The 16,229-nt window shown below is 50.0% G+C and overlaps 1 protein-coding gene across 3 annotated transcripts in view; it reads right to left on the minus strand.

Annotated features, from left to right (window-relative positions):
• Positions 1-2,297: 2,297 nt before the first annotated feature.
• Positions 2,298-16,229, minus strand: part of klhdc8a (kelch domain containing 8A) — a 37,981-nt gene continuing 24,049 nt past the window's right edge. Inside the window, exons 6-8 of one of the 3 annotated variants that reach the window (XM_053867534.1) lie at positions 10,243-10,344; positions 10,025-10,173; positions 2,301-9,296 (exon numbers count right to left, since the gene is read on the minus strand). In XM_053867534.1, the coding sequence (XP_053723509.1) occupies positions 9,243-9,296; positions 10,025-10,173; positions 10,243-10,344 (305 nt within the window). In that variant the 3' untranslated portion in view covers positions 2,301-9,242. Of the gene's footprint in view, positions 10,174-10,242; positions 10,345-16,229 lie in introns of all 3 variants that reach the window. The other 2 variants (XM_053867533.1, XM_053867532.1) reach the window with 2 other exon arrangements.

A 16,229-nucleotide genomic window follows, 5' to 3' on the forward strand; every position in this document is an offset into this window, starting at 1 on the left:
GTTACTCTGTCAGGACACTGGCTTTCTTGAGTCATGGATTCACTTCGAGTCCTCTCTGTTGTGGGGCCTGGATCCGGCCGCCATCATGGTTATTCTTGGCATCTCGATGAACAACAACAACAGGCTCATCTCATCTATGATGGCCATGGACTGGATAGTGGCAACCGTGAAGATCAGTGTTATGATCAAGCCTGTATTAACGTTGTTATGTCTGAATTTGACTCAAACTCGTCTGTGTCAACTTTGAACCTCCACGAAAAGTCACTGTGTTTCACACTGTTCTCTCACATACAGGTAGGGCTGCAACTAACCATTATTTCCGTTGTTCCGTCTATTCATTTTCCAGTAGTCGACGAGTGGCCATGACCTTTGTCTGGAGCTGTTTTGAATTTCTGTTCAACCTAAAGTTGCTTCAATCCTCTCGCTGTGATGCTCCCACACCAGACATGATCAATATTAAAACCCTGACACATGATCCAGGAGCATGTATCAACCCTGTGAAGCATGAAGCATCAAACAGTGCACAGAGAGCTGCGGCGCTTTAGAACAGAGCTCTTTATTGGTCCCTGAGAAGGATTTCAAATCCTCACTCTACACACGTGTCTCCCATATAAAACATCTGATCCACATCCAAAGGTCTTATTTGAGTCCTAATCTGGAACCATGTGTTGAGTGTAGCTAGTGACGAGTTCAGTTCTGGTTGTTCTCAGGAGGAGAGAGACCCAGGACACTTGACTGCATCTACAGCAAGTGAGCGGCGTGCTAACCCACATGCTAGCTAGCTGTTAGCCCTGTGGAGTCACACACCAAACTCTCTCCCACCACTCCACCATGGTGTGGAGGGCTTTGCTCGTCCTTCAGACGCGTCATCTTCACTGACAAAACCAAGCCAGACTTTTCAACACGACGCTGCTCCAACTCCTCCTCAGTTGGAGTCGGACCTCAGTCAGGAACCAATGAAAGGAGCAGAAATGAACGGTTCCTCACGGCTTCTCAATAACAACCAGTTCTGGATGTCCATCCTGCGGCCATGTGTGTGTTTACACCAGCAGCAACACGACGCATCGACGCACAGATTTGGACGTGGACGAAGTTTCGTTGTCGGCGTAATCGATGACGTCAACTGATGGTTGAGTGGCTGACTAATGTTCCCTACATACAAGTGACTTTCTTTTATTTATTTTAAAATTCAGGTGAGAAATCTGATTTTGTGGAGGCTTCAGAAGGTGATGAACAGTGACCGAGCCTGTCACCTGTGGCTCTGACAGTATCTGAAAGGAGAACTATATTTGCATAGGTTTCATGATTCTAGCTGCAGACAGGAAACGGACGGAGCTGTCCTAACTCCCTGATATTTCCAGGATGGTCCAGTTGAAAGGTTTGGACCTGAGCTCCTCTGCTTCCACACGTCACAGTTTCGAGGTTCAGCCATCAGTCTCAGTGCGTGAGCCGCCCCTCTCAACTCAACTCAAGCCTCCTCCACCCCTCTGCACCTCCAGTCCAGCAGCCGTGGATGTGTAGTAACCACAGCGTAAACTTTCCGTCAGATCTTACGCAAAGGAAGAGCCGAGTTCCCAGTTGGTCTGGATCACCATGGCTGGAAATGAGTGCGACGCTCTGCGATGAATCATCAGCCTCAACGGAACTCCAGCTTGTTATTCATTCATTTTTATGTCACACCTGTTACACAAGTGAATATTTACATTGCTGGCAAAACGGGAGAATTTTCCGGAGGGTGTTCCGGCGGCAGGCCCATCATCTTTGAAAGCTAGACTTTAAACCAGTGTTCCTTAGCCTCTCTCAAGCCACTGGACAACATGCCGAGCCTCACCAGCAAAGGAACCTGGGCCAAAGTGCGATTGTGCTTTATCGAAGGTCCTGAAGAAAATCCCTATTGATGCGTGAAAGTATTCAGCCACTGGCCCTTGGCTCTTTTGGCATGTTATGATAAAATGCAGAAAATGTATTTGTTAAAGAACGTCTCCAGAAAGGGCTGAGCAACATGGCAAAAATACATCATGATTTATTTATTTATTCACTTTAAACAACTGTTTTGATTTTAACACAATCTCACAGGTTTTTGAGACCAACTTGCAAGTTTCTCCCACACATCCTACAATGATTCTTTCTCTCTTCACGTGTCGGAGCACATTTATTTGGCTAAGCTCTGTTAGCTCTGTCAGCTCTGTTAGCTCTGTCAGCTCTGTTAGCTCCGTTAGCTCCGTTAGCTCTGTTAGCTCCGTTAGCTCTGTTAGCTCTGTTAGCTCTGTCAGCTCTGTTAGCACTGTTACCTCTGTTAGCACTGTTAGCTCTGTTAGCACTGTTAGCTCTGTCAGCTCTGTTAGCTCTGTTAGCTCTGTTAACTCTGTCAGCTCTGTTAACTCTGTCAGCTCTGTTAGCTCTGTCAGCTCTGTTAGCTCCGTTAGCTCTGTTAGCTCTGTTAGCTCTGTCAGCTCTGTTAGCACTGTTACCTCTGTTAGCACTGTTAGCTCTGTCAGCTCTGTTAGCACTGTTAGCTCTGTCAGCTCTGTTAGCTCTGTCAGACCTGTTAGCTCTGTTAGCTCTGTCAGACCTGTTAGCTCTGTCAGCTCTGTTAGCTCTGTCAGCTGTTAGCTCTGTCAGTCTTTGGCCTCATGGGTCCGACCAGGATCGCTCCATGGTTCTGTGGTGAAGGTGTGTGTCACGTCAGAGGTGTGTCAGGTTTAAAAACCAGGGGCAGTGACTCATTTGACCAACTTCTTCTCCTGCAGCCAGTGACGGACGAGTCAGCGCGTCAGCATAGATCTAGAGTGTATAGAGAGAAGGTGAGTGAATCCATGGGATCTGCTCACGAATGGTTCATGATTTCACCACCCCAGAGCCGGGTCAGCGCTTCAGTCCAACTCCGACAGAAGACTCAAGAACCTTCTTCAGGCTTCATAGATGCTATGAATGTTCATAACCACGTGTGAGAGTTCAAGGTTTATTCAGTAGAACACACTGCAGAATCATTTCTGATCATGTTAGTCCGTGTGGCTTGGTTAAAGGTCAAAGGTTATGTTCGAGGGCTGTTGGGTCCTTATGTGTAGATGAAGTTAAACCCACAACTTCACAGAGATGACGTGAAGGTCTTCTGTGAGGAAACGCAGTCAGGTGTGGAACACTTGTGCATCACAGATCAGACCTGTCGCTAAAGTCCGACCAAGAGACTGTCTGTCTGTGATCTGCCTTTATTTATGAAAAAGAAAATATCTGATGATATCTAGATGTTTATTTTATTCAGAATTGTGTTCATCATGTACAGTTTTTCCAATTTTCTCAACTGTTTGCATCATCTGTATTTTTTCACCTGCTTCTGCTGCTGGTCGGACTTTTCCATGACAAATATCTTTGCGCTGATCACAAGGTTTCATGTCATTTCACAAGGTTTTGCTTCGTTTACGTGTATATGGTTATTGAACACAAATGAAATCACAAATTCTGAAATCTGTGACCACAGTAATGAATCAGTTCTTTTCCTTGAATGGGCCCCGAGGTCAGAAAGGTCAAGAGCCCCCGGGGGTCACCCGCTGATGTCGACCAGTGACCCAGCTCCACACTGTGCTGACCTTTGACCCCGGAAGCAAGAATAACCTCTGAATGTTCCATTTGTTGATAACCAATAAAGTCAAGTTGTGTTTCATTCGTTCCATCCTGTTGAAGTTTAAACCTCAGTCATGGAGACACAAGGACAGTCACTCATTGAAGACCTCGTGGAGCATGAATGAAAATCTCTGCTGATGCTGCTCGAGATACTGTTGTCTGATTCCTTCTCCTCCATGTGTCGGACACTACAGTCTCTCTGTTGGATGATGGAACTCAGGAGTGGAGTTTGTCTCCAGCATCAATAGAAGAGTGAAGTCTGCAGTGCAGAGATGAGCAACTCAATGTTTCAGGTCTCTGGTAGAAGCCGCTGGTGTCTGACAGGCTGCTCTGCCAGCTTTATTTAGGGCTTCAATGGAGCCGTCTGTCTGTCTGTCTGCCTGCTGTGTCTCATGTCTCTGAACTATGGAGCAGTCTGGACACAGTTCCTAGATGCTGCTGAAGAAACATTACCAAGGCAGAGGAGCGCGTCAGAGAACCTATGAGGACCACTCCATCTCATCAAAGAAACAGGGATCCAGAGACTCAGAGTCGACCAGTGTCATGATCAAAGGTTCCCTGGATTCAACATCACTTTCAAACGACCGTGGTGAACCACAGTCCACTACACTCTCCACAACTGTCACACGCCGCGGAGCTGGAGAGCGCGGCGCCGTCACCGTCTCCTCATGTTCACGTGTGCAGGTCCAATGCAGCCAGTGAGTCATGGGTTTATCCACTTTATGGTGAGATGCAGAGGAGTCAGCGTGGAGGTTGGGTTTGGTGGGATATGGTGGACCATCAGTTCTGGCCCGTCCCATCTCTACGTCCACATTGTTACGAGCTGCAGCTGGTGACTTCAGGAATGAGGGCAAAAGTGGCTGAATTTCCTCGACCTTCTCTCACAGGGGTGTTGGCAGGAGAGGAGTCGCTGGAGGCTCCTGTGATGGAAGAATGCAGGCTGGGAGAGTGGAAACTCACGGGTCGGACCTTAATAGGATTCAGAGGCTAAGAGGATTGTTCAGTCCAGGCCTCATGATACAGCTGTTATGATGTCGCAGGCAGCGCGTCGCTGTCTGTGGGGCAAGTGTCCGTCAAGCTGCTAAAGCTGCTGGTCGCTCAGCTCTGTCTCACCTGGGAGCGAGGCCAGGTGCGCGGCCAGCTGACGGTGTTGACTCTTGGGGGGTGAAGGTTTTCCTTCACTGCACCTTTTCATCCTGCTGGAAGGAATAATGTTCATTCTAAACTGCTGTGAGAGCAGCGCTGTGGCCCTGTCAGTGCTGAACTCTGCTCCATTTTTGGGCACTTCCCCCCTGGATCTCCAGCTGAGCCACCCTGCCTGCACTCTTCTCTTCGCCTCTCTGTCCGTTGCTGCTACATCAGCAGAACCAATGTGAAGCAGCTTTTCAGGTCCTGCTCTCACCACATCCCCCCTCTGTTTCTCAGCCCTGGTCTGCTGTGGAATCTTCCAGCGCACACGGACGGCGACGTATCCGGGACGTTTATCTCTGTAATCTTTAAAACTGGTCCTGCAGGGATCAACGCCTTACGGATTACACAAACTAAATATTTGACTCCACGTCTTGATTTCACCTCTGACTCCACCTGGAGTGATGAAACCCAGGATCAGAGGGAAGTCGGCCGGCGAGACACAGGGGCGGAGCAACAGCAGCTAGCGCCCCCTGTGGGCCAACCTGACAAAGACGATAGAGGACAGGGAACAACTGATGGAATTATCATCATTACTAGGGATGCTGTGATCGATCGGCCACCGATCACGATCGGCCGATATCAGGCCAATATACCTCACATGTTTTTGAGACCAACTTGCAAGTTTCTGGTCACTAGAGTCCTACACCTCCTACAATGATTCTTTCTCTCTTCACATGTCGGACCGCATTTATTTGGCTAAGCTCTGTCAGCTCTGTTAACTCTGTCAGCTCTGTTAGCTCTGTCAGCTCTGTTAGCACTGTTAGCTCTGTCAGCTCTGTTAGCTCTGTCAGCTCTGCTAGCTCTGTTAGCACTGTCAGCTCTGTTAGCTCTGTTAGCTCTGTCAGCTCTGTTAGCACTGTTAGCACTGTCAGCTCTGTTAGCTCTGTTAGCTCTGTCAGCTCTGTTAGCTCTGTCAGCTCTGCTAGCTCTGTTAGCACTGTCAGCTCTGTTAGCTCTGTTAGCTCTGTCAGCTCTGTTAGCACTGTTAGCTCTGTCAGCTCTGTTAGCTCTGTCAGCTCTGTCAGCTCTGTCCGCTCTGTTAGCTCTGTTAGCTCTGTTAGCACTGTCAGCTCTGTTTCCTTTGTTAGCACAACACCTGATCAGGTGTGACAGCCGCGCTCTGGTGAAGCCCCGCTGGCGGTGATGCGTCCGCTCCTCCCTCCTGGCTGCTCACTCAGCAGCAGCACGTCTGCTGTGGAGCTTCTTTCAGTCTGACATGTCAAGTTAGCATCCTGCAGCACATGCAGGGGACAGTGCTGCGCAGGGAAGCGCCTTCAAATGAAACACACCATTTAAAGCGCCAGCACAAAAAAGCCACACATAAAACAAAAATAATAAAAACATTACGTGATTAAAGTTGTAAAGTCGTAATATTACAAATGTAATGTTGTACGTCGTAGTACGTGATTAAAGTCGTGATATTATGAGATTAATGTCGTTGTAATAGTACGCGAATAGTCGCGATATTACAAGTTTAATCCTGTAATATTACGAGAATAATGTCCTAGTAGTAGTACGTGATTAAAGTCATAACATAACAAGTCATGACTTTATTCACGTCATGGTATTTTTATTTGTGTGTGTGTGTGTGTGTGTGTGTGTGGCCCTAATCCTCCGTCATACATTCTATTTCATGATTTACCAGCAAAACTGAATCTGGGATCTGGGCATACCAACCGGAAGAACTGGAATAGAAAACCACAAAACACATGGATATGATGGATGAAAGCATGAAGGTGAATCATTGACTTTGCTCAGAACTCCAGATGGAAAATGCTGTGGCTGACCTCTGACCCCGGACTCCTGTACCTGCGACGATACTCCAGTCAACGTAAGAAAAAAAAAAGTAACAAGCGTCTTCACCAATTAACTGCGTGTGGCGCGTGTGTGTGTGTGCGCATGTGTGTGGTGTGTTCAGTGGCTTAAGAGTAACTAATGTTCAGCCATTAAACGAAACACTCGCCGACAGTTCCGGTGAGAGGAAGCTGACCAGGGAATGACCTGCTCCATCTCGGGACAGATCACTTTCAGGTCGTGTGCCTGGTGTCGCGCTGGTGACCAGGTGACCAAGACTCTTGAAGACCACGGCGGGCTTCCAGACTAACAGCACGTCCCGCTCCTCAGAGGAAGAAGAGCCAGGCTGTCTCGTGTGTGTCGTCCAGTTAGAGGACAGAACTCTCTGTCGGAGGCCTTAGTTCTGGGTGGTGATGAGGCAGGCGCCCTGCCACTCACTAAAGACGGTGTGTCATTGGCTGCCGTGCTGTGTTTTGTTTCCTGCATATCCAGTGTTGAGACAACGTTTTGGAAATGCCAGCTCCAACGTTTCTGCAACCTCTTGCATCGGCGCTGATCATCTCACTTGGTTTGGTGAACCAGCGGAGAAGAAATGGGCAGAGCCTATGTTGGTGTGACAGACGTGTCAGAGGTGTGAGGATGCTAACGTTAGCCTGGATGCTAGCCCACTGTTGTTTGTTCAGGAGAAATCCAAACCTACTGTTGAACATCCATGTTGTATTGTTCATGTTTTGGGACACGGTGGAGCATTTGGCTGGCTGACGTGTGACACCAGAGGAAGTCAACACAGGGAAGAGTGGTCCTGGCTACTAACAGGTCCCTGTTGTCCTGTCCAACACTGTTGTGAAATCAAGTCCTTTGGTCTCCTGGACATCTCTCCACACTTCATCTTCCCACTTGGTTTCAAGTCAGCTCCGGAGCTGCCTGGGTTTGAAGGGGTCATGTGATCAAGTGGTGAGCGGCCAGTGAGGAGGAGTGGGACACGCCACACTGAGCCCAGTGTCGGGGGAGAGATGGGACACAGTCAAAGTCTTCGGTCTCAGCCTGAACAGGTTCAGGTTGCATCGGCGTTCTGACATGTCCACCAGCTGAACACCATCAGCCACATCCTTCCACGTCAGGACTCTGGTTCCATTAATATTTAGCTCTTCCGTCAAGTTTGTTTAAGCTCAGGCAAACATCTTCCTTCTGGGTGTCATGTGACATGTGATCAGTGGAAAATCCCTGGGACGATACATGAGGCCAAACATGGCCGAGATTTCGGGGGAAAACATGTTTTCGTGGAAAGAACTTTGGAGTCGTAGTAAGGTTTTCATGCTGGTTGTGGAACGTTCACTCACAGCAGGATTCATGGGAACGTTCCACACTGGAGAGCTTCTGCAGTGATGCCGGGCCGAGAGGCTCTGAAACGGGACTGGACCAGGGCCGCCCCGGGTCAGGACCGTGCTGAGGCCACAGACCGAGACTGAGAGAGTCGGGCTGCCTTCAGTCCGGTCTCAGTTTCAACACTCAGAGGCCCGACTCCGCCATGGAAAACACCTGAGCAGGAAGAGTCAGGAGTGGACTCCTGCACACGGAGGGTCCCTGACAGTCAAGTCAAACTCACCCTGAGACAGTGCTGAAAACACAACCAGCAGCGTCTCGCGGGAGATTTATGATTCATAACTCCATCCTTAGTCAAACACTATTACACTGTGGAAACAAGGAGCCCACGTGATCTGCACCGTGGCGTGATGGCGATCCTTCTGAGGCAAGCGTGAGGGCGGGGCAACGGCTGCACATCCGGTCACGACTTCCTCTGCACCCACCATGTCCCAGTACGGTAGGACATGTCAGGACACATGAACCGGACTCTTCACACCTGAATCCTCTGTGATTTTCAAGGTTTTTTTTATTCTCTCCCAGTGAGTCCAACCACCTTTGACAGCTGGTACCTCACTAGTGACAGGGAACACAGAACGGTACCGATCAAACGGTGAGGTAACAACACTGACACTGAGCGAACTATTCAGATGTGAAGACGCTCATTGCTCTGTTCTTCTCGTCACTCTCACACACCATGCAATAGTGCCACCTAGTGGCCAACACTTGCGTCACACCTCGGGTCGACTGACTTGATTTTCATCTCTCCAGCATCAGACAAACGTGATTCACCCGAGGGAAATCGTCGCAGTACACATCCATTACCACGTGACACCACCTGAGACCTTTATTCCTTCACCTCTGCTCAAAGGAAACCACCTGAGGGAGGCGGTGACCTCCACCTCGCGCCCTCTCTCAGCCGCTCACGCTCCATCTGACGGCTTCACTGCGCCTCAGTGGCGACGTCACACCTGACGTTTCAATGTTGGGGTCCGGGACGGACGCAGGTGTGGTTCGCTACCTGTGAACCGAAACATGCTCGGTGTGAAATGACGGACACGGGACGCGCGTCTACTTTATAAAACTACGTTCGCATCCGCTGAGTGTGAGCGACCAAAGTTCCCCAGTGACGCACGACAACGTGCAGTTCAGTTCAGTCAGAAAGAGCCAGCGCCTCCCTTTGTGCTTGAGCGCGCGCTTGCAGGTGACGGTCGGCAGGGGGCAGTGTTGCAGCGGGAGCGCCGAGCCTCCGGTGTCGCGCGGGTGCGGGGCCGCTACAGGAACTCCTCTTCTTTCACGTACAGAATCTCGTGGGCGGGGCTCGGGACCTGAGGGGGTGAGCGCAGAAGGTCCGACATGAATGATGTGACTCGCCACTCATCTCGTGTTTGGGACGTCCTGAGTGAGAGAAGCTGCTTCCTGATGCTCCTGAAACACAAGCGCCGTGATTTTGGGACACACACTGTTCCTGCACCTACAGAGCGAAGAGGGACGGACGCGCCCTCCACTCCAGTCTGCTCCGCGGCCCGAGCTTCTTCCTCTGGACCGCCTCTCTGACTCAGGCCTCATCAAGTCCAGCGTCTCTTAAAATAAAATAAATATTGGGGATAAATGTGTGTTTCCCCCCGGTGAGAGACGCGGCACCAGAGCTTCACCACTAAGTCCAGATTTCTGTCATAAACAACTCTTCAGTGCCGCAACAAACAATCCAGCAGGTGATGATCTGTTTACATCACCAAAACACTGCAGTTCAAATCATTAAACGCTAAAAAAACTGCCGGTAAACAAGCAGCAACAGCTTGGAAATAGTGACAAGGAATCAGGCCAGGTTACAGCAACTGCTAAACCTACGCCACACTCTCTTCGGTTAAAGCCACTAGCTCAGTTGTGAAGGCGCAATAATAGTCCTGTACTATATACTGCGTCCTGTACTGACGCCGAATGCCATGGGCGTGAAGGTGTGCTGACCAAACCCAGGTGTCATTCCAGAGCCTGACTTCCTCCTAAACCCACAGCTTTCCTCCCCACGAAAAAGGAGGGAAAAGTGTTGGATGACCTGATTGACTCCTCCCACCACCAGCAGTCGGTCCCTGATGATGATGGAGGAGGCGGAGCATCTGGCGTACGTCATGGGCGCCAGCCTCTCCCACTTCTTCTTCTGAGGATGCAGGGCCTCCACAGTGTCCAGTGCAGAGGGCTGGTGACCTGCACACACACACAGAGCCACCTCAGCAGCGCGAGCGCGGGATGGCGGACCCGCCGGCGGTTCCGTACCAAGACCCCCCGCCACCACCGTCCAGCCTCTCAGGGACGCCGCCACAAAGTCAGCTCTCTTGGTCTTCATGGCCACCGTCTCCTCCGACTTCACCCACGCGCCTGGAAACAGCGAACAGGAAGTCATGCGGTGTTGTCCTCGCAGGTGGTGTGAACAATTGAGGCGACAGGTCAGGACTAGCTCTGCCACAGCCCAGGACTTCGGTGAGTGATGGACCCGGGAGGACAGACGCCCTCCGGGGACGACACTTGTCAGAGAGCAGCTCCTCATCTTCAGGTGGACGACACGAGACTGGCAAACCACAGGACACAACTTCAGCACAGAGACTCAGGAGCAGGACAACACACCTGACACTCGGACTCTGTTGCTTCTGTCTTCTGACCAGAGCAAACCACACCCTCCCTCTGGTGATGCAGAGGTTTCCCCTCATGAATATTAAACGTCTAACTCACGTCAGGTATGACTCAGAGCTGGAAGCGTGTGCAGAAGGTCGTACTGTTCCGTTAAGATTGTTGTAAATCCCCACACTGGCACGGTCCTTGAATGCACCGCCAGTGAGCCGCTCGACAACCGAGAGATTCTGAAGCGCGTGCGTCTGAGAGCAGTGAGCGACGTTGTTGGTCAGGTGTGTGCACTTCTGCTCGTGGTTTTGTTGGTCCATCAGTTCAGTCATGACACGACGGTGGCTTTGGTTTGCTGCCACCACATACAATACTGTCTCCTCCAAAGCAGCTTCACCAGAGGACGATTCTGCAAACACCACGGTCGACACGGAAACACTTTCACAGGCCGAACTGTCAACAGTCACAGGAAGAAGCCACTGGACCTTCATGGATGTTTTCAGTGATGTTCACTGACAGTTGTTGTTAATCATAATGGAGTACTGACTGGGATCTTGTTAAGCCTGGCGATATCTTACCCCTGAAACACAGTCATTATTGACAGTGAATAAGCCAGTAATTACTCCATTGGTGGTTAATATGTGATGTGAAGCGTTGAGTAAAAACACTGAGCACATTGCTCTGCAGCAAAACCCTCAGTGTTACTGCTGCTCACTGATATATCTGAAAAGTTATCTAAAGCAGTGACTCTCAACCACAGGGTCGGGGGCCTTGGTGGGACGGCAAGCGCCCCCTAGAGGGCCGCTAAAAGTATTTGTTGCTTCACACCTTTGGGCTAGGAGACGTTTGAATTCATGGGCCACGTATGGTGGCAGTAGTGAGTCAGTGAACTGACTTGACAGCTGCTCATCTGTGATAGTCACCAACTATGGAGAAGTTCTTGGAAAGAAACAATGATGAAGAAAGTGGTGGCGCCCCCTACAGTAAACACTGTTCACCTGTTGGAGCAGGTTTGAAACGGTGAGACTTTTATTTGTAGGTGTGAGGTGGCATCGCTCTCAACAATGAACTCAGTTACGGTGACTTGCCAAGAGTTCCCATGATGCCCTGCAGCCCAGCCCACCAATCACAGTGGGTATTCATGTAAACGGCGGGTATTTTTTAAAGACACATCAGTCTCAACAGCCTCTGAGACTCTGGTTCAGAGTTAGTTTGAATAACCTGAGCGGACCATTTGCTGAACCTTCAACAGCTGTGTGAGGAGCTCATACAGGTGTTTCCTGCCACACCAGTCCAAACACGGGAGCGTCACTTCCGATACGACAGCAGGCCTGACGCCCAAGTGCCACTCGTGCACCGGAGCTGACGTTCAGCTAACTATGTTACATTTCCAGAGTGGTAACGTTCTCCCTTGAGAGAGAAGAACAGAAGAGCAAGAGACAGACAGAGCAACTCGCAGCGTGTGCGGCTGTGCTGTCCTCGTCCGTCTGCCCCTCCTGCCCGAGCAGCTTTGAAATGAGCTGCCGAGGCGAGAAGGTCGGCAGAAACAGGCGCAGAGAGAAAGAAGGAGAAGCAAGTATCCAGATGGTGACCCTTCCTGGGAGCTGCAGTGCTTCGTAATGAGGAACTTGGGTGTTGTCCTTTCCCGCCTGCTTCAATTACGCGGAGGACACGGGAGCCGCTCGTCCTCCTCTCACCCCAGCTGCTGTTTCACACGTCTGACCTGAACCAGTCGCATCTCTATTGACTGGTTTGCACAAACGCATCGCAGTTATTTACTTATCTTCACTTATACTTTATTCATTTTGTCATGATATTTCTTTATATATCACAAGTATTTATTTATATGACTTGTGTCTCAGAGAATTGAATGGCATGGAATCAAATCTAGTCTGGTCTGGTCTAGTCTAATAGCCAGTAGCCAGTAGTGTGACTCAGGTAGCATGTAGCAAGTAGCTGGACGTAGCTAGCATGTAGCCAGTGGCCGGAACATAGCTAGCATGTCACCAGTAGCTCTTCTAAGCTAACATGTTGCCAGTAGCTGGATTAAGCTAGCATGTAGCCGGTAGCTGGACTGAGCTAGCATGTAGACAGTAGCTGGACTGAGCTAGCACGTAGCCAGTAGCTGGACTAAGCTAGCATGTATGTCATGTATGCTGGGTTCTGGACCTGGCCACCACCATGACCTGCAGATGTGTCTTAACCTCCCTTCACTCAATCTAGTCCAGTCCAGTCCAGTCCAGTCTAACCTAGAGGTCTAGTCCTGTAGTATATCAGCCCAAAAGACAGAAACGTGTACTTGCAGTCGTGGATTGAGTCGTCTTCAAATTCCATTTCCTGATGACAGAAGGTGCCACGTTCATCAGTTCACACAAAAACGTAACACCTGGAGAAAGTCCAACCCAACGGTCCACAAGGCTGGACATTGACTCACTCATCCTGGACATACGTGTATCTATTGACATCTATATATAGGTGTGAGCTCACCAAAGCTCCACAGACATGGTGGACTGATTTACAGGCAGCGGAACAGCACTGAGATCCTCAGAGAGTCTTTGTCCCAGTTTCCCTTCAAGGCTATTACAAAGGCACCGGAGCCAAGATTTGCTCTGTGAGTCGAAAACACCTGCGAACATCCTTCTCATCTGACGGAGAAGAAAGCGGCAGAGACAATGAGGACGGACGACAAAAGACGGCGGGGGATGACGGGCGTCTCTGAAGGCTGGTCTTTGAAACATGCCAGAAACTCATTTCGCCTAAATCTGCTGCCTGTAATTGTCTCTCGTGATTCAAATGTCTGTGTCTTCCAGAGATCCTGGAAGCCTCCATCCACCAACTGCTGCTCCTCTGACAACTACAGCACTTCCATTCATGCTCCCTGTAAAGTTTCCTTTCCTGCCTCTTGTCTGCCAGGATGGAGGCGGGAGGGCGAGTCCTCCACTGCTGTCGCAGATTTCACGTGTTTACTTGGCTGTTGACGTAGCTTCAACAAGCCACGGGAACTGAAGCTACGCGCCATAGCCATACACAGTTAACCTTCCTTCACAGCAACCGCAACACTGACAATAACACAGAAGGACTGCGTTAGTCCGACTGCTGGAGAGAAACTGGGATTTCAGTGGACCTGGATGATGTGGCTATTAGCTGGGCTAAGCTAGCATGTAGCCAGTAGCCGGCCTAAGATAGCATGGTGAAGGCAGTGTGTTGAGTATTGAACCGTCTCCTATAATCCCACCATATTTGAGCAGAAAATCTTTCAAACGAAATATTTGTTTGGAAAAAAAAGACATCATTAGAAAGCAGGTGCAGTGAATCTTGTCAATATTCATGTTCATGCTGATGCATAAAGAATGAAGCGGAGGCAGAGGATCGGCGTGGCGTTCAGGGAAGTGTCATCCAACTGAGACCGTCTCATGGCCTGCGCTCGCAGCAGCCGCCGTCACGCAGACACGCAGAAGTAAATAATGCAGCTGGGGAAATCTTCCTGCTTTGCATCATTTCCATATTTCATTCATTGACTAAAATATCAATAAATGTCCCCGCCACTGTCGGGCTGCCAAATCCCCACGCACGAGAGCGAAGCGCTCGGCTGAGATGTAATTAAGCGCCGTAAAGTGATTTGGTGATTGGAGGTCTCTGCTCAGGGAACAGGCGGGCGGCCATGTTGGACTCCGAGTGGCTGCAGGTATGGTGAAGTGAACGCCTGTTTTTTCACTCTCAGCAGACTCCATTCAACTGTCATTTTCACGTGTTTTCTGGAAATTGTTCCGTGCCATCCCAGATGAACCACGTGGTGATGAAACGTTTCATCAGCTCCCAGGCAACGGATCGCCCCTGCAGCGCCGTCTGACAGCTGTCGGACGGACAGGTTTGATTCGTCATCACATTGGAATGAAACTTGAATTTCAAACCTGAGAGTTTCTGAAAAGATCATCCCTGACAGGCTGCTTTGATCCAGTGGCGGCAGAAGAAACAGAGGACATGGACGTTCAGAGGCAACAAACACAGCTTTGGTTTTGACCGACCTTGACCTGCCTCTATGGTAGGGACGGGCGATATGGACCCAAAAAGTTATCACCATAAATGTTGTCATGTCAGCGATAGTGATCAGGATAAACCCATGTTCCTTCTCCTCCATGTGTTGGACACTAGAGTCTCTCTGTTTGATGATGGAACTCAGGAGTGGAGTTTGTCTCCAACACCATGGTTTGTTGACGTCTCAATAGAAGAGTGAAGTCTGCAGTGCAGAGATGAGCAACTCAATGTTTCAGGTCTCTGGTAGAAGCCGCTGGTGTCTGACAGGCTGCTCTGCCAGCTTTATTTAGGGCTTCAATGGAGCCGTCTGTCTGTCTGTCTGTCTGCTGTGTCTCATGTCTCTGAACACTTGAACTATGGAGCAGTCTGGACACAGTTCCTAGATGCTGAAACCATCAGGTGAAGAAATGATCATGGAGTCAGAGTCTATTCTCCAGATCATGATCCAAACTGTCAGTCCTTTGTCTTGTGTGGTGAAAAACCTTGTCACAGTTCTCTCTCTCCTAAAATGCTTGTTTTCCATGGCCTTATTGAAGATGTCACTCAGACTTTGAGGCTTTAGAATTTGTTGATGGTCCCTAACTGATGGCGGCTCCTAGCATTAGCACTCTCTACTTTGGCGGATTATTAATGTTTAGATTCTGGTTCAAGCTCCAGGCCAGAAGGAAAGTCTGAACTTGAGGGATCCTCGTCTGAGCCGCGATGCTAACGGAGCTAGCTCAGCACCCCCTCTCTCGCTATGTTTTTTCCTCAGCAACATCCACTCACCTGACTGAGGAGGGAGGCCAACATCTTCCTGAGCGGCAAACTTTGCTCAGGTTAGCGTGGATGTTTTGGTTCGCGCAGCCGCTGATCTGATCCCACTGCTGCGGAGGCCAACTGTAATAGAATATTAGCGCAGCGCAGCAGATTGCATGACCGCGTGTGTGCGAGGAGATATCGCTGGAGATGGATAATAAAGCAATCTGTTTCTGGATCTTGTAATTTAACGCGCTCGCCCCCCACCGCCCCGACGCTCAGCTCCTATCTCATCCAGACCAAATTAGACGAGAGGCGAGGACTTTGGCTGCCTATTCTCCCCGTGTCCTTGTGTTCACGTGTCACAGATCCCATCTCTGCTGCGCACCAGGCAAATCTCATCCATATGAGCAGCACCAACAACACCCTCAGCTTCACTTGCTTCCACTCCGCACCATGCAGCGTATCCAACTGTCCAAAATGACTTATTGATTCCTGGCCTCCTCCCTGTCCCGCTTCAATTTGCTCACCTGTTACGGCGGCACGCCGGCGCCAGGCTGCGGGCGCGGCGCTGGCGGTCTAATGAAGATGCATGCTGACAGCAGCGTGATTAATGGCTACACGCCGGCATGATGATTTGGACCGTCACTGACAGGAACACCGCAGATGATGGCAGCAAAAAAACGGAATCTTCAGAGCCAGGAATGTTCCTGATTTTAGCTCCGGGAAGTGTGCGACGCAGATTTCATCCAGTCAGGGGACGATTGTGAACAGGTGGCACGAGTGAGAATCTGTCTTCAATATTCCAGTCTACTCTGTTTACACCAGGGACTTATGGTACACCATATCCCGAGAGGGAGCCGAGTGGACAG

The sequence above is a fragment of the Synchiropus splendidus genome, chromosome 6 (assembly GCF_027744825.2).
Source record: "Synchiropus splendidus isolate RoL2022-P1 chromosome 6, RoL_Sspl_1.0, whole genome shotgun sequence".
Lineage (NCBI taxonomy): Eukaryota > Metazoa > Chordata > Actinopteri > Syngnathiformes > Callionymidae > Synchiropus > Synchiropus splendidus.